At 46.8% G+C, this 21,452-nt stretch overlaps 1 protein-coding gene across 1 annotated transcript in view; it reads right to left on the bottom strand.

Moving 5' to 3' along the window:
* Positions 1 to 1,240: 1,240 nt before the first annotated feature.
* LOC143291240 (uncharacterized) overlaps positions 1,241 to 21,452 on the bottom strand; it is a 63,807-nt gene continuing 43,595 nt past the window's right edge. The window contains exons 9-14 of the mRNA XM_076601025.1: positions 21,019 to 21,113; positions 19,958 to 20,087; positions 18,738 to 18,820; positions 18,282 to 18,361; positions 17,291 to 17,378; positions 1,241 to 6,024 (exon numbers count right to left, since the gene is read on the bottom strand). Coding sequence (XP_076457140.1) covers positions 3,316 to 6,024; positions 17,291 to 17,378; positions 18,282 to 18,361; positions 18,738 to 18,820; positions 19,958 to 20,087; positions 21,019 to 21,113 — 3,185 coding nt within the window. The 3' untranslated portion in view covers positions 1,241 to 3,315. The remainder of the gene's footprint in view (positions 6,025 to 17,290; positions 17,379 to 18,281; positions 18,362 to 18,737; positions 18,821 to 19,957; positions 20,088 to 21,018; positions 21,114 to 21,452) is intronic.

The following is a 21,452-nucleotide window of genomic DNA, read 5'->3' as shown; positions in this document are numbered from 1 at the left end:
GTACTTAACCAGTCTTCCTGTGACAACATAACCTGTTGCCATCACAAATAAAACAGTTTCCCTGTACTTAACAAGTCTTCCTGTGACAACACAACCTGTTGCCATCACAAATAAAACAGTTTCCCTGTACTTAACAAGTCTTCCTGTGACAACATAACCTGTTGCCATCACAAATAAAACAGTTTCCCTGTACTTAACAAGTCTTCCTGTGACAACACAACCTGTTGCCATCACAAATAAAACAGTTTCCATGTACTTAACAAGTCTTCCTGTGACAACATAACCTGTTACCATGTCAAATAGGACAGCTTCCCCCACATGTTATCACTCTATGATGATGAACATGTACCTTTTCAAGAGCATCACAAACAGAAACACCCACTGTGGAAAAGGCAGACCACACACACACACACACACACAATGATGTGCACTGCAGCCCACAGAAAGCAAGCAACAACCGGCAGTGCAAGGCCGACACGACTGAAAGCCGAAACATGCGGCGGGGAAGTCTTACCCGTCGAAAAGCAAGCCGAGAGCAGCGCCCCCTGTGGATCTGGCTCTGTCCCTAACCGCTCCCACCTCCCTCCTCTCTACCTCTCCATCACTACTCCACCACCACCATCACCACAATCACACACACTAAGTAAGCCCAACATGTTAGCCACTAACAAGCATCCAGAAAACCATGCACACACACACACACACCGACTTAACCAAACCACATACTCGAACACATTCCAAAAACAAAACTCCTGCAAACTCGTCTCCACAGACACAGACACCAATCCATGATCACACAAGTCACAGGAAGCTGTGACCCATTCATTCTCAGGGCCATGTGCGGTTGTTAAGGAGCGGAAGGGGAGCGTGGTTTCTTAGTATCTGGAGGACGCACACAGCCGTCCTGCACTGTCAGCACCAGGAAACACACATTCCCTGTGTACTGTGGGAGTCTGGTGAAGTTTTAAAACAGAAGTGGAGAGGGTGCAGGAGGCATGACACTACCATGACTATGGTGACTTCCATGCACTGGTGTTCTATCTGACATTCTTCCGGCTGCTCTGCGTTGGGGTCAAACAAAACAAAACGATTCGGGTAAAACGAAAACGTAAATAAATTTTTTTTTCTCTCCAAAATCAGGACAACAAATAAAATTAGCACAACCATGATCATGAAGAAAGTGCACAGTTGCAGTCTCACAACACAACCTTTCAGCGTGGCACCAGCAAATGTTTTGTGGATATAACTGATTCTTTTTAAATGGTGAAATCCAGAAGGTTCAATCATGAAAGGCACATGAAATGTCCACCAGACATGAAAATCTGATAGGCTAGTTGTTTTTGTTTGGCTGTTTATTTCCCCAACGATAGTCATTTGAAAAAAGCAAAAAAACCTTCATGCTGTTAGCCACAATCAAACCTTCCAACCTATAATCCTCACAACCCCTTTTCCCCCTAAATAACACTGTTCTCTTCAGCATCTATCCTACATTCCCTTCTCAAACCCACACTGTTTCTTCCTCCAACCCGCCTCAAACAGCACACTCGCTCATCCTATAATCAGCCTTTTTGTTCTGGGAAAGTCCTGGCATTTTGCTGGACGATTACCAACATCTCTTTCCCCCCCAGTCCTGAAAACCAGTCAGCTGCTGACATGACAGAGGGTGGAAAACAGGACACACTTCAATCATGTGAGAAACAGCACCACATCCCAGGAACCACAAGACCACACAGCTGGACACCGCCAGCAGTGTTTACCTCTACTGCACATGATGCTGATGAAAATAACGACGACATTACTGGAAGAAACGACACCATAGTCAGAAGCAAGCAGCTGTTACCTATCTGAGTGATGAGGATGGTGGAAATTGTAGAGAATGGAGGGTGTGGAAGAAAGAGAAGAGTTTGGGGCTGCCACCAATTCATCAATGTCACTGTCCACCAACAGCACAGCCCTCACTGTAGTTGGACAGTAACCATTAAACACACTTCTTATAAAAAACAACAACAAAAAAACAACAAAAGAACAAATGGACAGCAACCATGTTTTTTTCTTAAAAATTGACAGAAAGAAGGAAAGAAATGGCAAAGGCACAGATACTGTAACTGAACACACACCTCCTCTAAAACCCTGGGAAGAAAAGGAACTTTCAAGTGAGAACCTCTAAGCAACACCTTTTTTGATTCCAAGGGCAAAAGAACCAACAGTGAAAAGAAAGAAAACAAACAAAACACGCACACACATGCACCAGCACACGCACGCACTCTGTCCAATGGCCACCAAGAAATCGAATGTCTCAGAAGGCTGGGGCCAATACACTCCAGTGAGCCAGTCAGTCCTGTGAAGTATCACAGTCTACAGCAGTGGTTGAACAACATTCCTTGAGGACAAAACACAACCTTGGTCAGTGAAGGCACATGGGAAAGTTTGGTTTTGAATGGTTCAGTTCATTTCAGTTGTTAGAGAGGTCTGCTGACTGTACCTCAAGACTAGTCTGCAATCTGAAAACTCACTCGCCCAACTCAAGAGGGCCAACTGCAAATCAAAGCAACTGAACATGTTTAGCGACCTTCTTCAACTTGAGAACCAGATTAACAGCTTAACACAAATAACAGCATCAAGAACCAAACTGAAAAAAATTAAGCAAAAAGCTAAGCAAACTTTGTCACAACCTTAAGGCCTGGACTAGCAGCACCATGGAACCAAGATTATTCAGAACCAAACAGTTTACAGAGTTCAGCAACCTTCCGTCAACATGTGCAGTCTGTGGGTGGATGAGCAAGAATGAATCCACTATACTACAGACAAAATGATTGAAGTTAGTGTTTACAATACCACTCGTGTAAGGAGAGAAATCAGCAGGAAGACAAGGGGACTGAGAAGAAAACACAGGGAAAGGGGCCACAGGAGAATAAATAACCACACTTGTGAAATCCAATAATATAGTCGTGAAGAATATCTATACCCGAGACAGGACACCTTCAGTTCCTCTAGTGATCTATGGAACCAGTAAAACTAAGAGGCTCACACCAAGCAGCCAGAGATGCACATCTCACATAAATGCACTGTCCCACACAATGTCCCACTGGAGCAGGTCGGTCTTGAAGGTACAGGAAAAATGATGGCAGAAACGTTCAATGAAGAAGCTGGCCATAAAAGCTGACAAGTCTCAGGAACTACCAACGAGGTACTGCCAGGCTCACTAGTAAGTATCATGCAGGCTGGTCTTTCACATTCAGTGTCATTTCAAGTCTCTATGTTGTCTCATATTACACAGTCCCTGTTTTTGCCTCCCCTGTTAACAAATCCGCTGCATTAGCTGGGTTTCTCCTCTAGAGGCTCTGGCGCTAAGTGGTCTGGTTCCTGGGCTTGCCCTGATCGAACAAACTCCTGTCTCTTCCTCTCTCCGGCGGGGCTCCTCTCCGCCCTGTGCACCCCATTCCTCCTCTCCGGCCCCGACTGCTCCCCCTGCGGAGATCCCCCGTCACATACAGTCACACTGGGAGGGGGGGCTTTTTTTTGGTCTTCTTCAGACCCTTCTTCAAGCTGGGAGGGGGGGAGGCTGGTGGCGGAGGACGAGGTGGCGGCACCGTCAGAGCTGCTCTCACTGGACGTGGCAGGCCGTGGTCGCCGCCGCCTATCTTGCCGACGTCTGGCTCGTTCTTTCTTCTTCTCTCCTTCCTTCCCAGGGACAGGGGGCATGGCTCCGCCCAGGACTGTCGGCGTCTCTCCACTTTGCACTGGTGGCGTTTCACTTGGCACAGCTGGGGTCTCTCCGTTTGGCACAGCCGGCGTCTCTCCATTTGGCAAGGTTGTCTCTCCAGTTGAAACAGATGGGGTCTCTTCACTGGGCGTTTCTGGCACTGCTGGTGGTGTTGCAACATTGTCTTGTGAGGCTGGCTGACTGACATCATCCGGCTTGGCCTCAAGAACTGTTGTATCCTGCTCTGTCTGTTGAGTGACCAAATCCTGCTCACTTTCTAGAGCTTCTGGAGCAGGTGTATCCTGTGCAGTTTCTGGAGCAGCAGTGTCCTGCGCAGTTTCTGGAGCAACGGTACCCTGTGCGTCTGGCTTCACCATCGGATCCTCTGCAGCTGCTGGTTGCTGCGAAGTGGGAGAAGGGGACACGTCCTGCTCAGAGGGAGGAACCGGTGTGGCTGTGTCACTCATGGGCTGGTCTTGTGCCCCTCCACCGCCGCCTGCTTCAGACATGCCGCTCACCTCCTCATAGGCGTCCTGCGTCTCAATCCACGCCTCAAAGGCATCTTGCGCCGACCCTGTCATGGATGGCTCCACCATCACAGCTGCTGCTGGCTGCTCGTGGGGCGGAACGGGTGAGGTGGGGGTAGGGGGCTGAAGTGTCACCGTTACTGGCTGGGCCACTTGGTCGTCCGAGGGAGGGAATGCCAGCACGCACACAGACGACGCTTCCTGTTCCGGCTCGGGCAGGTCTACCGAGCACTCAGACTCCCACTGCATCCAGCCGGCAGCGTTCTCCTTGTCTTCTTCCTCGGGGCCCTGGGTGACCACCGGTTCCGACACCTGCAGCATGGGAAGCACCGACACCACCACCGCTTCCGCATCAGACACCAGCTGTTCCGCCTCCATCCCACCACCGCTGCTGTCCACAGACTGCGCCCCGCTGGTTGGGGTGTCTGGGAACTGGCCGGCGTCAATGGCCACGTTCTGTGTGGGGATCGGGGGATAGAACTGGTCGGGCGTCTGCGTGCCCTTGTCCGCCAGCTGCGGAAGCATGGAGGAGAACTCGTGGGGGCTGGGGCACATCTCGCGGTAGAAGCGCTCTGGGGTCTGGGTGCTCTGGTTGAAGAAGTGGCCCATGCCCAAGGCCTCCACCATCTCCCGAGGGTCTTCCCGGGTCGGGGAGGCTGGCGTGACACTGATGCTCAGCTTGCGCTTGAACAGGGACTGCAGCTCCGAGGGTTTCTTGTTAGGGGCGTTCTCTTTGTTGGTCAAGCCCGCCCACTCTTCTGAGGACTCTGATGATGGTGTGACTGGAACCTCTTCAGCTTGGACTGCAGGCTCTGTGTTTTGATCCTTCAAGACCTTCTCTCCTTCCTCTTTCACTGGCAGCTCATCTAGCACCGGCTGTTGTTCCAATTCCAGAGGAGCAGGGGGCGGGGTTTCCTCCTTGTCTCGTCTCCTCCTCCGGGCTTTGAAGGGGGCTTTCTTCTGGCTGGCTGTTGCTGCCTCTGCTCCTGCTTGCTGCTCTGCTCGTGATTCTCCGTTCACACGTTCTGCCTTCTGTGCCAAGTCCTCATTCACCACGTGCGGTTTCTGCGTGTCTTCGCCTGGTGGTGCTTTATCTGCCTGTTTAGTGGTCATGGGTTCCTCAGCTTTGGCGTCCTCCAGGCCTGGTGAGGCGGCCGGGGAGATGAAATCCCAGCTGTCGGAAGCGTACATGGCGGAGGGCAGCGCCGCCCATCGCTTGGCCACGTCGGGCAGCCCCAGCTTCCACACCCCCTCTTTCTCCTTCGCCCCCTCCTCCTGCTTCTCTTTGTTCCCTTCCTCCGCCTTCCTCTCCCTCTTCCCTTCCTCCGCCTTCCTCTCCCTCTTCCCTTCTTCCCCCTTCCTCTCTCTCTTCTCCCCACCCTCCGCCTTCCTCCCTCGCTTCTCTTCCTCCACCCGACTTTCCTTGTTCCCCTTTCCCTCCACCTCATCCCTGCCCCTCCCTCTCCCCCTCTCCCTCTTCTTCTTCCCCCCTTCCTCCTCCTCCCTTGAGGCCGCCACGGGGGGGACATTGGCGTTAGTAACGTCAGCGGGCTCTTCAGGCAGGGGTGAGGGGACGGAGGTAGCATGGTTAGTGGTGGTGGTGGTTTGGGAGGGTTCAACATCGTCAAAGGAACTCATGAGGGCCAGGGCCCGCATCTCTCGCTTGCATGGGGTGAAAAAGGGGTGGCGCAGCACGTCCTTCAGACTGATTCGCTGCTCGGGGCTGTACTCCAGCATCCGCTCCACCAGGTCAAGCAGGTCCACGTGAGCCGGCTCTTTGTCCACCAAATAGTGCTGCAAACACAGCAAGACAACAACCACCCTACACACACATCTTCCCCCCAAAAAAAACCCCCAACCCCACCCCATGACACCCCACCCTTCCCCATACTCTCAAACACTCCGTAATTTGTTCATGTGAAAAGTCTACCAGCACCCCCGAACAAGACAACAACCACCCTACACAAACATCTCCCACCCATCCCGGGCTCCCCCACCCCCCAACTGCTTACACAATGTCACTCCACCCTTCACCATACTCCCAAACACTCCACCATCTGTTCATGTGAAAAGTCCATCAGCACCCCCAAACACTCCCCAGATTCATTCATGTGAAAAATCTATCAGCACCCCAAAACACTGCATGATTCGTTCATGTGAAAAGTCTATCAACACCCCCAAATACTGCATGATTCATTCATGTGGAAAAGTCTATCAGCACCCCCAAACACTGCACGATTTGTTCATGTGAAAAATCTATCAGCAACCCAAAACACTGCACAATTCATTCATGTCAAAAGTCCATCAGCACCCTCAAACACTCCCCCCGATTCATTCATGTGAAAAGTCTATCAGCACCCCAAAACACTGCACGATTCGTTCATGTGAAAAGTCTATCAGCACCCCCAAACACTGCACGATTTGGTCACGTGAAAAATCTATCAGCACCCCCCAAACACTGCACGATTCGTTCATGTGAAAACTCTATCAGCACCCCAAAACACTGCATGATTTGTTCATGTGAAAACTCTACCAGCACCCCAAAACACTGCATGATTTGTTCATGTGAAAACTCTACCAGCACCCCAAAACACTGCACGATTTGTTCATGTGAAAAGTCTTATCAGCACCCCAAAACACTGCATGATTGGTTCATGTGAAAAACCCATCAGCACCCAAAATCATTTCCCCAATTTGTTCATGTGAAAAGTCTATCAGTACAGCTGGGGTTTCATCTCAGTAGTTAAAAATAACCCTATCACAATGTTTGATTAAGTTGACAAGGAGAAGTCAGACCAAGGTACTTCCCCTCCTCGCCACTGTTTCCAATACTGGTCAGATTATTTCTGCACACCTTTGCTCTTAAAAACAAAACAAAACAAAAAAAATCCAACAACCAAAACCTAACATAACAACACTTCAGCAATTTCTCTTTCAAAGAAATACAGGCCGCTTCTTCCCACATATAAATTTTGCTATCTGCTACTCTTTTAAGCGAAATCAAAACATGATCACCTTCCATCAAAATCAATTTATTACTTTTTTTTTGTCATGGTCCTGTGCTCTTCAACGAGTCCAAAGAATTAAGTGAAGACACCTTTGTTTTGAAATAAATAAATCTGAACTATTATCTTTCTCCAAGAAAGTCAGTGCTTTTCTTGGGGGGGGGGGAAAAAAAAAAAAAAAAAAAAAAAAAAAAAAAATCTGGACTTTCTTTTCTCTTCAAAATCTGACCAACATGCAGATTTCATTTGCAAATCATGACTTGTTTCCACTTCCACACATACTTGGGCCCATGAAGTTTTCATCCAACTGAAATTTCACCTTCTAACGAGTAAATAGTCCTGTCATTGTTCCCTGCCCCACAAAGAAATGTGTACTTTCACCACTTCCATGGTATCCAAGTCTACCATTCCTCCATTCCCTAAACAACTCCAGACTGCAAGTGTTTCATTCTCTCTTGGCTCTGGCTGCTCTTTATAACATGAATATTTTACATCGAAAGAACAGGTTATTTCCCTTCCACAAAAACAAAATCCTACTCTCTCCACCTGCACTTCATTCCAATGGAAATTTCAGCTAAAAAAAAAAAAAAAAAGCAAGAAAAAGAAAACCCTAACAAAGAATCACTCTGACTACTCGCATGACAATACAGGCCTTCTAATCTGCGGAAGAAACCTATCGGTTCAACGGAGAGGAAGGCGATTACAGCAACGCACTGTGGAGTGCAGAGAGCAAGATGAGACACCGAAAGGATATCTTGGTCATCCACTGCATCCGTGCTCATCCTCCAGTCGTCTCGACTTAGTCTTGCCACTGGAAATTGGTGGACCTGGACGAGAGAGTGAGGTTGACGTTGCGCAACTCCTCTTCACTTTAAACAAACTCATCGCGCAAGTCATCAGTCATCCAAAATGACCTTTCATCCTTCATTTCATCACCCCCAAGTCCTGTGGCGACAGGCGAGCGACGAAACGACAGGTGTGGGTACACTGGCAGTCGCAGCCGCAGACCTGCACGCAGGCGGCTCAGGCCATAGGGTCGTTCTTCGTCGACAGGAGCAGCGATGGAGCTCGGCAGCCGTCTGAGCGTCTGAGCAGCCCTCTTTAGGAATGCACTGCTCACCTCCCTGGCATGAGGAAGGGGCTAGAAAAGGTGCCCTAAAAATTGCCTGCTCCATATCACCCTGGCCAGCATACCGCGGCTGGCGGGGACCCTACATCAGCGGTCGAAACAAAGAGAAAGAAAAGAAAAAAACAAGGATCGTTCCTCTCACCATTGGTGCTTGGAACATAAGGACTCTCCTGGACAGAGATAACGCGGACAGACCCCAAAGGAGAACAGCACTAGTTGCATCCGAACTCGCCAGATACAACATCGACATCGCAGCCTTGAGTGAGACTCGGCTTGCAGGCGAAGGCGAGCTCTGTGAACGGGGATCTGGTTACACCTTCTTCTGGAGTGGACGAGAAAGCGAAGAGCGACGTGAGGCTGGCGTTGGTTTTGCAGTAAAAACAGCACTTGTCAGCAAGCTAGCTGGAATCCCAAAGGGAGTCAACGATAGGCTTATGACCATGAAACTCCCACTGGCATCTGGCCAGAAGCACCTCACCATTGTCAGTGCCTACGCCCCAACCATGACCAACCCGGATGAAGTGAAGGCGAAGTTCTACGAGGACCTTCACTCTGTCATTGCTGCCATCCCTAAAGCAGACAAGCTCATCATTCTTGGGGACTTCAATGCTAGAGTTGGCTCTGACTACATCTCCTGGGATGGAGTGATTGGAAAGCACGGTGTGGGCCACTGCAACCCAAATGGATTGCTTTTGCTTCAGACCTGTGCAGAGCACGAACTGCTGATAACCAACACAGTTTTCTGCCTCCCCACCCGTAACAGGACGTCATGGATGCACCCTCGCTCAAAGCATTGGCATCTCATCGATTATGTCATCGTCAGGAAAAGGGATAGGCAAGATGTACGTGTAACAAAGACCATGTGCGGCGCCGAGTGTTGGACAGACCATCGTCTTGTAGTCTCGAAGTTGAATATTCGAATCCAACCCAAGAGACGCCCCCAAGGCCAGAAGGCTCCAAAACGGCTCAACATCGCTAAGCTGAAAAGCATCACCATCAAACAGTCCTTTGTGGAGCTGCTGGAAGATCGTCTGGAATCCGCCTCTCTGGACAACCAGAATGTGGAGTCTGACTGGAGGACCCTGCGTGAGCTGATCTATAGTACAGCTTCAGAGACCCTGGGACCCATGACCAGAAAGCACAAAGACTGGTTTGATGAAAACTGTGATGAAATCAAGCAGCTTCTGGATGAGAAACGCCGTCTGCATCAAGCCCACCTGAGCAACCCAAAGTCCACATCAAAAAAGGATGCGTATGATGCCATCCGCAGGACTGTTCAGCAAAAGTTACGCCAGATGCAGGATAAGTGGCTGAGTGACAAAGCTGATGAGATCCAGGGATATGCTGACAGGCACGATATGAAGAGGTTCTATGATGCCTTAAAAGAAGTCTACGGCCCCACATCCTCAGGATCATCCCCCCTCCTCAGTGCAGATGGGAATACCTTGATCACCGAGAAGGAGAACATTCTCGAACGATGGGCTGAGCACTTCAACAGTGTCTTAAATCGCCCTTCCTCCATAAATGATGAAGCCATAGACCGTCTCCCACAAGTCCCCATCAACGAAGCACTGGACGATCCGCCAACACTTCTTGAGACCCAGAAAGCAATCCGTCTGCTATCCAGTGGCAAAGCACCTGGCTCAGACTCCATACCAGCAGAGGTCTACAAGGATGGAGGCACTGTGCTGACTGAGAAGCTTCATCAGCTGTACTCACTCATGTGGAAAGAAGAGACGATCCCCCAGGATTTCAAAGATGCATGTATCATTCACTTGTACAAGCGAAAGGGGAACCGGCAAGCCTGTGATAACCATCGGGGCATTTCCTTGCTCTCCATCGCAGGCAAGATACTTGCCAGGATCCTACTTAACCGCCTCACAGCACACCTTGACCAAGGTCATTTGCCTGAGAGCCAATGTGGATTCCGGAAAGAGCGCGGAACCACTGACATGGTGTTTGCTGCAAGGCAGCTGCAAGAGAAATGTCAGGAGCAAAATGCTGATCTGTTCTCCACCTATGTCGACCTCACTAAGGCCTTCGACACCGTGAGTAGAGAGGGACTGTGGAAGATCATGGCCAAGTACGGATGCCCTCGGAAATTTATTTCCTTGGTCAGCCAATTCCATGAAGGCATGCAGGCTCGAGTCCAGGACAATGGCGAAACATCTGCTCCTTTTGCTGTCACAAATGGTGTCAAGCAAGGCTGCGTCCTGGCTCCAACGCTGTTCAGCCTCATGTTCTCTGCAATGCTTACTGATGCCTTCAGAGATGGCGATGTTGGAATCGGCCTAAAGTACCGAACAGATGGCAAGCTGTTTAACCTCAGAAGGCTTCAAGCAAAAACGAAGGTCATGACAGACATCATCAGAGACTTTTTGTTTGCTGATGATTGTGCCCTCAACGCTGGATCTGAAGCTGACATGCAACTCAGCGTCGACAAGTTTGCCACTGCCAGCAGGAACTTCGGCCTTACCATCAGCACGAGGAAAACTGAAGTTCTCCATCAGCCAGCCCCAGGGAAACCCTACGTTGAGCCCAACATCACAGTCAACGGTCAGAGACTCAGTGCGGTGGAGCGGTTCACATACCTTGGCAGCACACTGTCACGAAATGCGACCATCGACGATGAAGTGAACGTCAGGATTGCAAGAGCAAGCGCAACTTTTGGTAGACTCAATGCAAATGTCTGGAACAGAAGAGGCATTAGTCTTGAGACCAAGCTAAAGGTCTACAGAGCAGTAGTTCTCCCCACACTACTGTACGCCTGCGAAACTTGGACAGTGTACCAACGACATGCCAAGAAGCTGAACCACTTCCACACAACATGCCTCAGGAAGCTACTGAACATCAAGTGGCAAGACAAGACCCCAGACACAGAGGTGCTCGCAAAAGCCACCCTTCCCAGCATCTTCACCATCCTGATGCAGTCCCAGCTTCGCTGGGCTGGACACGTGGCGCGTATGCCAGACCATCGGCTGCCCAAAAGGCTCTTCTATGGCGAGCTGCAACAAGGGAAGAGATCACACGGAGGTCAGAAGAAGCGCTTCAGAGATACTCTGAAAGTCTCTCTGAAAGCGTTTGATATCAACCCTGACTCCTGGGAGGAATCTGCAGTGGACCGTGACAAATGGCGCGCTGCTGTGCACATAGGCGCCAGGTTGTGCGAGGCCAACAGGACTGCTGCAGCTGTTCAGAAGAGGCAGGCCAGAAAGTCACGGGCAAACAAGCTCCCTGACAATGATATGCCTGTCTTTGTCTGCCCCAACTGTCAGCGAACATTTCGTGCGCAGATTGGACTATTCAGCCATCTGCGCACTCACAGATAGATTCATGAGCATCCTTCCCCCCACCCCACCACCACCCTCCCCCCATCCCCCATCCCCCATCTGGATGACAACGATGGTCATCATCGATCTCGATGGACACACCACCACTCCATCCTCAAATATCAGATGATCTGAATCTAATTGGCAATCCGAGATATGTGGGCTATCACTGCTTTCCTTCCATTACAAAAGAAAACTCAACATAAATTTATTTATTTATTTATTAATTATTATTATTATTATTATTTTTTTTACAATGAATCACTTCATTCCAACAGATTTTTCAGTAAAGTGTGTGCCCCATGTTTGCAACCAAATGGCACCAATGCTCAAAACATCAGAAAAAGGGGAAGCCGGGGCAAGCGGCAGGTCAGGACTGAGTTGGGGGGGTATGGGTGAAAACTGTGTCCTTGCACAAGACTCAGGACTCAAAACAGTTACTTCATCTTAAACTTCAAGTTAATCAACAAGTAACTGAACTCATATTTGAACTGCTTTGGGTAAAGATTTAAAACCACAGCATTTAACAGTAGCTCGACGGGCGCAATAGCCGAGTGGTTAAAGCGTTGGACAGTCAATCTGAGGGTCCCGGGTTCGAATCACGGTGACGGCGCCTGGTGGGTAAAGGGTGGAGATTTTTACGATCTCCCAGGTCAACATATGTGCAGACCTGCTAGTGCCTGAACCCCCTTGGTGTGTATATGCAAGCAGATCAAATACGCACGTTAAAGATCCCCTGTAATCCATGTCAGCGTTCGGTGGGTTATGGAAACAAGAACATACCCAGCATGCACACCCCCGAAAACAGAATATGGCTGCCTACATGGCGGGGTAAAAATGGTCATACACGTAAAAGCCCACTCATGTGCATGCGAGTGAACGTGGGAGTTGCAGCCCACGAACGCAGAAGAAGAAAAAGAACAGTAGCTAACCATAAAGGAATTATTCCACTACTGATCCAGTCACCCCATTCTTCCAACCCTCAACATTCCCTGTATTCAACAATAAGCCCATCACAGCTCTGCACTTCCACATTCACCACTGTGGCAGTCCCCTCCTTCCCAACGCAAATAACAAAGCAGGGCTGCTGTACACAGTCATTCCCAGTCCCCGGTACAGCACTTCCAACAACTGACGCACATTTGTTCCAGGTACTTTTAATCATTGCACATCAATACCCATCACACAGGGGGGTAGACACACACAATGACCCCCTCACTGCACACTGACCCACAAGGTCCAGTCGCTTGCTTGCTGAAGTCCCATGTCCTACGCCCCTCCAACGGGTCCGACTTGAGCCCCATGCAGGGGGAGGGGGGAGAAGTGGGTTGTGGGGGGTAGGGGGAGGTGGACAGGACCAATCAAGTGTCCGCATGCTGCTTCTACACTCCGCACACAACCAATCACAGTGCTCCTCACTTCATGCTCATGACACACGACCCATCGGGGGGTGGGGGGCGGCCAGAAATACCAAAGCAGCTGGCATCATTCTGTTAGAATACCACAGTTTAGCAGTGTGCACGTGGGTTCAGGGACAGAGTGCCAACCACACAACTCTCATGTCATGTCAGTATCAGTGCAGGCCACACTTGCAACGGCACACCTCACTCTCACTCTACATGGACATGCAGCAATACAGTTCCACTCACGGCCCCAAAGTACAACTCTTCACAGACTACTATAGTACATGGCAACATCATTTCATGTATCCTCTCCTCGGCTGTGCTGCATGAGCCATCTTAGTAGTGCTAAGTTTGCTTAACGTTCAGAACGCTGATAATTCCACTGAATGCGAAGCGAACTTAGAGCTGCTGAGATTGCTCATGCAACCTGGCCCTGTATTCATCCCTGTCCAGCCTGTCTGTACTAGCGAGGCTGGAGTTCAAGACAAACCAAGGAATGAATTATGTTCTTTCAGAGCATTCTGACAATGATCAGGGAGGGGGCATGGGGGGGTAGGGAACGGCACAAAATGAAACACAAGGCACAGCCTTTTTAATGAATTCACCTTTTACATCAATGTGAGAAGCACTGATGAAACAGAGGAAATGATGAAAAAAAACACGTAAAAAGCGATTTGATCATTGCTTCACTTGACCATGTTATTCGGGAAGCTTTCATGGTCTTCATAGACGTCTGCGATGGATGAAAATAATTGTGGAAAGATAACAAATAAATTATGAACGGCTAGCAACTGCTGAAGTGAGTAATGTAACTCTGGCAGCAACTGAACAAGTCTCTGGCAAAGCTCAACTAGCAAGGCTCCTCCTTCCATCCCGAGCTCACAAGAAGTGTAGCAAAACAGACACTGTCAACGCCCTCATTCCATCCCCGTTCCCTCTCACTGTTTATGTGCCATGGTAACAGGTATGTTGTAACCAGGAAGATCCATAACCAGCCAACACCACACAACAATCTCACAAAATCAGTAGCTAAACAACATTAACTGCAAATCATAATCTCCCAGCGACTAGTAACAAAAGTGTTGATTATGTAGTGTCAACACATTGTAATACATATGACCAGAAAACAAAACTGTGTGTGTGTGTGTGTGTGTGTGTGTGTGTGTGTGTGCATGTGCATGTTTGTCAGTGAATGAGAGCAAGTGAACAAGTGTGTGACTGTGTGTGTTAAGACGAGAACACATCAAAAACATGTGTGTGTGTGTGTATGTGCACGTGCTTATCTGATCTCTATCAGTCTGTCACTGAAAAGTGCAAAAAGGTACAATGCACAAACACATCGGCAGCATTTGTTTCACAAGACAAAAAGCAAACAATAAAAGGAAGGAAACGAAAACGTAAATACTTGGCCATTCACCTGGATACAAACAAACACAACAAAAACAAACAAAACAAAACAAAACAGAACAAAAATGGTCTTGAGAGTAGAGAGCTGCATACTGTACAATTAGCTTCCGTTGTTCGTTACTGTTTTGGGGGAGTTGGTTGGGGTTTGGGTTTACACGTATGTATACGTTGATACAGATATATATGTATATACATTAAAAAAAAAAAAAAAAAAAAAAAAAAAAAAAAAAAAATCAAATTCACCACTCATGAGATATAATTAACAGAAGAATTATTATTTGTCAACACAATAAGCCAGTTGATTCAAACAGACCAACCTTTAAAAACAACAACAAAAAACCAAAAAACAAACACAAGAACTGCCGATGTTACAAGTTACCTTCAACAGACGGACAACAGTCAGGAATCACACAGTCTTGTTCAGTGTACGAATCCTACAAGTCGAAGAAGAAGGAACAACACAAAATAAACAAAACACAGAAACAAAAGAGGTATAAAACATGAGAAGAGTAGGAATGAAAGAAAAGAACAACAAAAAACAAAACAAAAAAAAAACAACAACACACACACACACACAAACTCTTACCCGCAGTGGTTTAACATTGTCCCTGACATATCTTCCTGCTGAGCCTTTTTCATCCCAGTCTAACCGACCGTGGTAGAAATACTTTTGCTTTCTTCAATGCCAGGGGGGAAGGAAGAAAAAAGAAAAGAAAAAAAAAAGAAACAAACAAACACACACAAAAATAAGAAAACAAGCACAGTCAGCATGCTGGCATCCTGATTCCATCTCACACACTGGAACACAGTAAAATACTGGTTAACATGTCTGTAGGTAGGCTCAAAAACTAAAGCTCACAATCACAACATCCAAAGGCACTTTGTGGTCCGCTACCATCAAATGGACAACCAAACAAATAAAAAATCAAACAAAAAAAAACAGAAAGAAGAGTAACAAGAGCGACCTCCACTCATGCAGAAACTGTTACAGCTGTGATAAGATCCTCCAGTCCTCTCATTTTGTGGCTGAATGGCGAGAACTCATACCACTTCGGGCCAAGGTTTGGTGGTGGTGGTGGCGGGCTAGGGGGAAGGGGGTGAAGGGGGCGGAGAGGAAGGGGTGTGTGTGTGTGTGTGTGTGTGTGTGTGAAGAAAATGACACACTCTACAACAGATTTCACTCACTGCACTATGCGTCCATATCCCAAAAGAAGTGAAAGGAAACGATATCTTGGAATATTTTTCAAGATCTTTTTCATGATCTTAATTCACATCCCCCCCCCCACCCCCTTCCTCCTCAAGTGGCTGACTACCACCTAACAACTCAGATACATACAGGAGGACTGAAACATTGAAACAGATTGAAGTAGAACAAGAATCAAATTTTTCAAGATACACATGAGCGCGCAGATGTTAGGAAGAGGGAAGAAGGGAAAGTGCTGTTTTTGCGATGAAAACAAGTTCACACAAACTGAAGTGAATTCCTTCTGTGGCTTTTTTTTTTTTTTAAAAACCGAAATGAACTAACAGAACCCCAGTACGCTCACAAAACATACTGATGAATGCTCTGTTTGTGGTTTCTTAGTTTTTGGATTCAGATCCAAATCCACGTCGTCTTCTCGTCGTGTTGTGTACGAATGCCTCAAAGCTCCTTGGAAACGAAACACAGCACAGGTGCTGAAGTACTGAGACCTCTTTGCTGTTGTTTGCTACCATCTCTAGCAGATGCTTCACCACAGACACACAAACATGCTGCAACACACACAAATCAACTGACTTTCAACACCAACATGTCCACCATCATGTCAGCCAAGTGAGAATATTCATGACCTTACAGGCCAAAACTGATTCAACCTCTCAGAAACACTTTGTCATGAGTATACAGGTATAAAATCAGTGTAGGTGGAATGTCCAGTTTGGTGAAAATGAAACAATGCAGATTTCTTTAGAAGTATGACTGTCAGTCATGTCCAACTATGACGAACAGAACTGCAGAGACAACTGCTGTCACGCCAAGAAGTGTATCTCATCACTCAACAGAACAGCAGAGGAGGCAACTGCTGTCGCGACTAGAAGTGTATCTGCATCACTGTCAATATCATCAACTCGGCAGAACTGGAACGGCAGCAGACTCTGGCTGGCAGGAAGGAGGAGGGATCATGAGGCTTTTTGTGTGTACTAATTTGAAAGTCCTGACAAATGCTGAATGAAATCATACCAAATCTTTCCAATCAGGATGAGATAATAAAAACAACAACAAAAAAAACAAAAAAACTTGTCCAACATTGTGCAGACAAGTGTACATTTTTGTGCGTGAATACTTGCATGAGGCAGGCAAATACAGCCAAGTACCTATCCATCCAATCAGCCAATGTTCTTTTTTTCTTTTATTTTTTTAATTTACATTTTATACGAAGCCACTCCAAAACTCCCTAGGTGGCACACCAGAACAACATGCAAAGGCCAAAGTCGGACACTCATGCACAAAAAACAACAAATACGCCAGACAGAAAAAAACAAACAAAAAAAATCCAACCAAACCCCAGTCCTCTGCTTTGAGGGAGGGACTATGGGGACAGGTGGAATGCGAACACCAAAACCACTCCAATAAAAATAAAAAAAAATTAAAAAGTGGGCAAGGGGGGCAAGTGGCTAGCATGGGCCAGGGCACTTCAGCAAGCTAGCAGCAGAAGACAGCAAGACGCACGACGCAGGCCAGTGGCATCCATCAATGCCAAAAACGGGAAGGGGTGTGGTAGGGGGGGTGAGTGGGGCTCCGGTACTCACGTAAATAGGCTTGCAGTTTTCACGCACATAGCGCCCCGCCGGGGTAAGAGGGTCCCAGTCGAGGCGTCCGTGGTAGAAGAAATTGGTTCTTCACCAGAGACAAAAGGGCATGTTAAGACAGGGGGGGCGAGGGGGATGTACACAAACAACACTCCTCTGATCAACAAAAACAGAACTCAGCTAAAGCCAGAATGCCAAGATCAAAGGGCAGACCGCCGTCTACTAAAACTAAAGAAATTCATTTTAAACAAGTCACACAGCGGATTTCAACTTCAGTTTTCCCCTCAAAGAAAACTGTCAGTCTGAAGTGTAGCACGATGAACACAGTCTGAGTATGTCCAAGTTAGGGAAGTAACCAGTGCGTTCAGATGGGATTGTGAGCTGGTTAAACATGGCCTATAACACAGACACACACATACACACTGACACATCCAGCTGCTTATCTCTCCATACGCCCACTGTCCACTTTCTGCCATTACTCTATCACACATGTCTTGATGCACATATGTGTGCACAGACAGAAAACATTTTCAGTGCAATACATACCAATAATTTATAATCTATTTGTTGCTATCTGATTTGACAGCCTTGTAAAATCAGACAAAGAGACCAGCTATAAATATATATATATTTTTTTAACTTGAGCAACCTCCAAAGATGCAAGCCACATTCAAATACAGAAACAGTCGATCACTCTCTCTCACACACATTCATTATGCTATTCTCACTCTCTTTAACACACTGCCACTGTTTCTTACACATGCACATATATTTTCTCATTCTCTCTGCCATACATACACACAGTCATTTTCTCTTTCTCCCACACATTGTTACTTACACACACACACACACACACGCATAACCCCTCTCTCTCAAACCCATAAACATACCAACCCCCCAAGAACCACCCTCCTCACAAACATAACCTTTCTCTCTCTGACACACAAACCACCACCACCCACCCCTTCCCATCACACCCACACACACTTACTTGGTCTTCTTGGCCATCCTGTAAGGCAGAGATCCCAGAATTCTCTCCATCATGGCCAGGTGTTCCTTGTTGTCATGTGTCTGAAATCCATCATCAGCCTTGTGTCGAACTACAAGGTCACATCAAACAGAACAACCTCTCTCTCTCTTGTCAAATGACCTTTTTTTTGGCAATAATAAATATTTCAAGAGTCAAGCGCTAAGTGTCTCTCTTTAAGCATGTTAACCTGTTTGTCTTTTCACATGCATGCACCAATAACAATGCTACACTGATACTGAACATCTTGACAGTGTTCAGAAAACACAATTGTGGTCACTGTGAACATGGTTGGTTATCTAGCTGCTGGAAATGCATTACATCGCATTCCCAGACTCTCCCTGTGTTTACTGATAGATATGCATCACAAATGAAGGGACAGACAGACAAGACAGTAGCCAGGGTGAGGAAGAGACTGACCTGGAAGAGGGTGTAGCCGGTGTACAACTCAAACATGATGCAGCCTATACTCCACACGTCACATGGTTGTGCCCAGCCCAGTTCTGAAACACACCACACACATAAACCTTCTTTAACAACAGCCAAGGCCGGCGAGGTACAGGAAAGGAGTGGGTGGGGGTGTGTTGGTGGAGACACGCGAGGCAAAGAGGCTGGCAGACTTCACGTAACAGAAAGGAACAATACAGAAAAAGGTGGTCAGCTTTTTGCTCTTGGATTTTCTCAATGAATACTAACTGTCACTCTCTCACACGCTCTCTCTCTCTCTTTCACACACACACACACATGCACCCATGCATGCATGCATGCACGCACGTATGCACCCACAAACATACACGAAAATGCAGGATTATCCAGCCTCTTCTTTCTAATCTGAAATTTTATGTAATTTTTGCAACATGATCAATGAAAACGACGAGAAAGCCTGTTGTGTGAATCATAAACTAACTCCCTCCTGTGGGAAAAGAGCTGCACAAGAAACACCAGGCTGATGTCACACACTTGAAACACATTGTCACCACTGACGAAAACAACAATGGTGAAGAGAGAACATGTAAAGCGGTTCCTTTCAAACACAAGTAACATTTTATCTGGTCCTTCATTACGAACGTCCACAAGATATCCATGAAGGGCTTTATGGGCTCACACTAAATTAAGTATCAAGAAAGAAAGAAATCATGACTGAACACTCATACAATGAGGAATTTGCACAAAGGTAGTCTTCTGTTGACTTTCCTAACCCTTCCATTTACTTGCCTTTAACAGTGCATCCATTTTTTGTCACTGGTTCAAATACACGTTCTAGTTATCTCATGTGTGATAGTCAGTCGCGTCAGACTATGACCATCAGGAAGCAACTGTTGTCCCGACTATCTGGACTATAATTTGATTATGGTGGAGAGTGTCTTGCCCAAGTTACATCCCCACTCTCTCAGCCATGAGGGTTTTAGGGCAGTCTGCATCGGGATGGTTCCCGAAGCCCAGCAAGCCCCCTGGCTGCAGCACTTAAAGCCAGTGCAATCTTGCCTCCAAGTTTGAGTGTCACAGTCCTTCACAATAAACTACGCTGTAAATGAATTCCCCAATGTCTCAGGAAAACACACACACACACACAGAAAAAAAAAAAAGGCTAAAACAACAGGCAAGAGGGGGACCCCCCCCAACAGCACAGCCTGACTGACCTAAAATGACTTCAGGAGCTCTGTAATGACGGGTGCTGACGATGGTGCTGTGGTGTTCGTGGTCAAAAGTCGCTGACCCAAAGTCGATCAGCCGAATGTCGGTTCTCTTGATCCGCCGTTCATCTCGTCTCTGCAGCGAGGTACACAGCATCAGCAGGTGGCACAGACATTACCACGAAGAGCCCCAGACTCCATAAAACACACCCCTGGTTTCTCTAGGTTTCTGATTATGCGTACTGTATGTATGCTCTTTCATCCCTCTGAATCAGCTGTGCATGTGTGTGAATGACTGTGTATGTGGTCTGATTTGTCTCTGCAAAATATTCTACGCTGTATGAATGCTTTATGTGTTATCATGCACTACTGTGTATGTGTTGTTTCATGTAAGGCACTTTGATCCCATTACATGGGGAGTTTACACCATATAAGTATTATCTATTGTTATAATTATTGTCCGTATCAATTCCCCACAAGTCATCAATAACTGGGAAAATAAACTGTGATGTGGGCAGCAATATGATATGTGTTCAGGTGTTCAGTTTATTTGTCTGTTTGTGGCCAGATTTTTTTTTTTTTTTTTTTTTTTTTTAAAGCAAATTGCTATGTGGATTCCAATTCGACTTGGACAAGAATGCCAACCATTTTTAGCCTTTACCTTAGAGTTAATTGGTCAAGGAATATCTGTATGTTGACAATTTCCCACCAATGTTGCAGTAATTTCTTTCCCATGTTGACAGCCATTTGATTTCATACCAGTTTGTCACTCTTAATTAATATGTCTTTGATAAATGTAAAACAAAATAGTTCTGATTAGCTACAAAAAACTACCAATCTCTGATCTTTCAACAGAGCTAGTTTGTGGGTCAGTCTGAAGGGTACATGCTATTATCAAAGACCTATATGAACAAAATATTTTGACACTCATAACAGAAACACAGGAAAAATAGCCAGTCAACGATAACAGACACATAACATACCTCAGTTGTTTCATTCAACAAGCCCATTACCTATCCTTTTGGCAATCTGAGCTGTTTCAGACAAACTACAGGCACATCACCTACCTTTTTGGTATTGTAAGTTGTTTCGAAGTCAGAGTCGACAAAGAGGATGTTTTCCGGCTTCAGATCTGTATGGGTCAGCTGGTTGTCATGGAGGACTGAAACAGGAGTTAACATGTCCATGACATGAAATCATGCTGCAACATGGACAGAATGTCCACAATATAAATCAAATGGAAACATGAAAAATATGTCCACAACATATGATATATCATACTGATACATGAACAGAATGTCTACAATATCATTCTGAATCAAACAAGAACAGAATGTCCACACCCTAAAACCATACTGAAACAGGAACAGAACGTTCATACCATAAAATAATTCTGAAACAAACAGGAACAGAATGTCCACACCATAAAACCGAAAAACAAAACAAAACAAAACAGGAACAGAATGTTCGCACCATAAAATAATTCTGAAACAAACAGGAA

Source organism: Babylonia areolata, chromosome 16, assembly GCF_041734735.1.
Source record: "Babylonia areolata isolate BAREFJ2019XMU chromosome 16, ASM4173473v1, whole genome shotgun sequence".
NCBI classification, from domain to species: domain Eukaryota; kingdom Metazoa; phylum Mollusca; class Gastropoda; order Neogastropoda; family Buccinidae; genus Babylonia; species Babylonia areolata.
The sequence above is the reverse complement of the archived record's forward strand: the minus strand, read 5'-3'. Positions and strand labels throughout refer to the sequence as shown.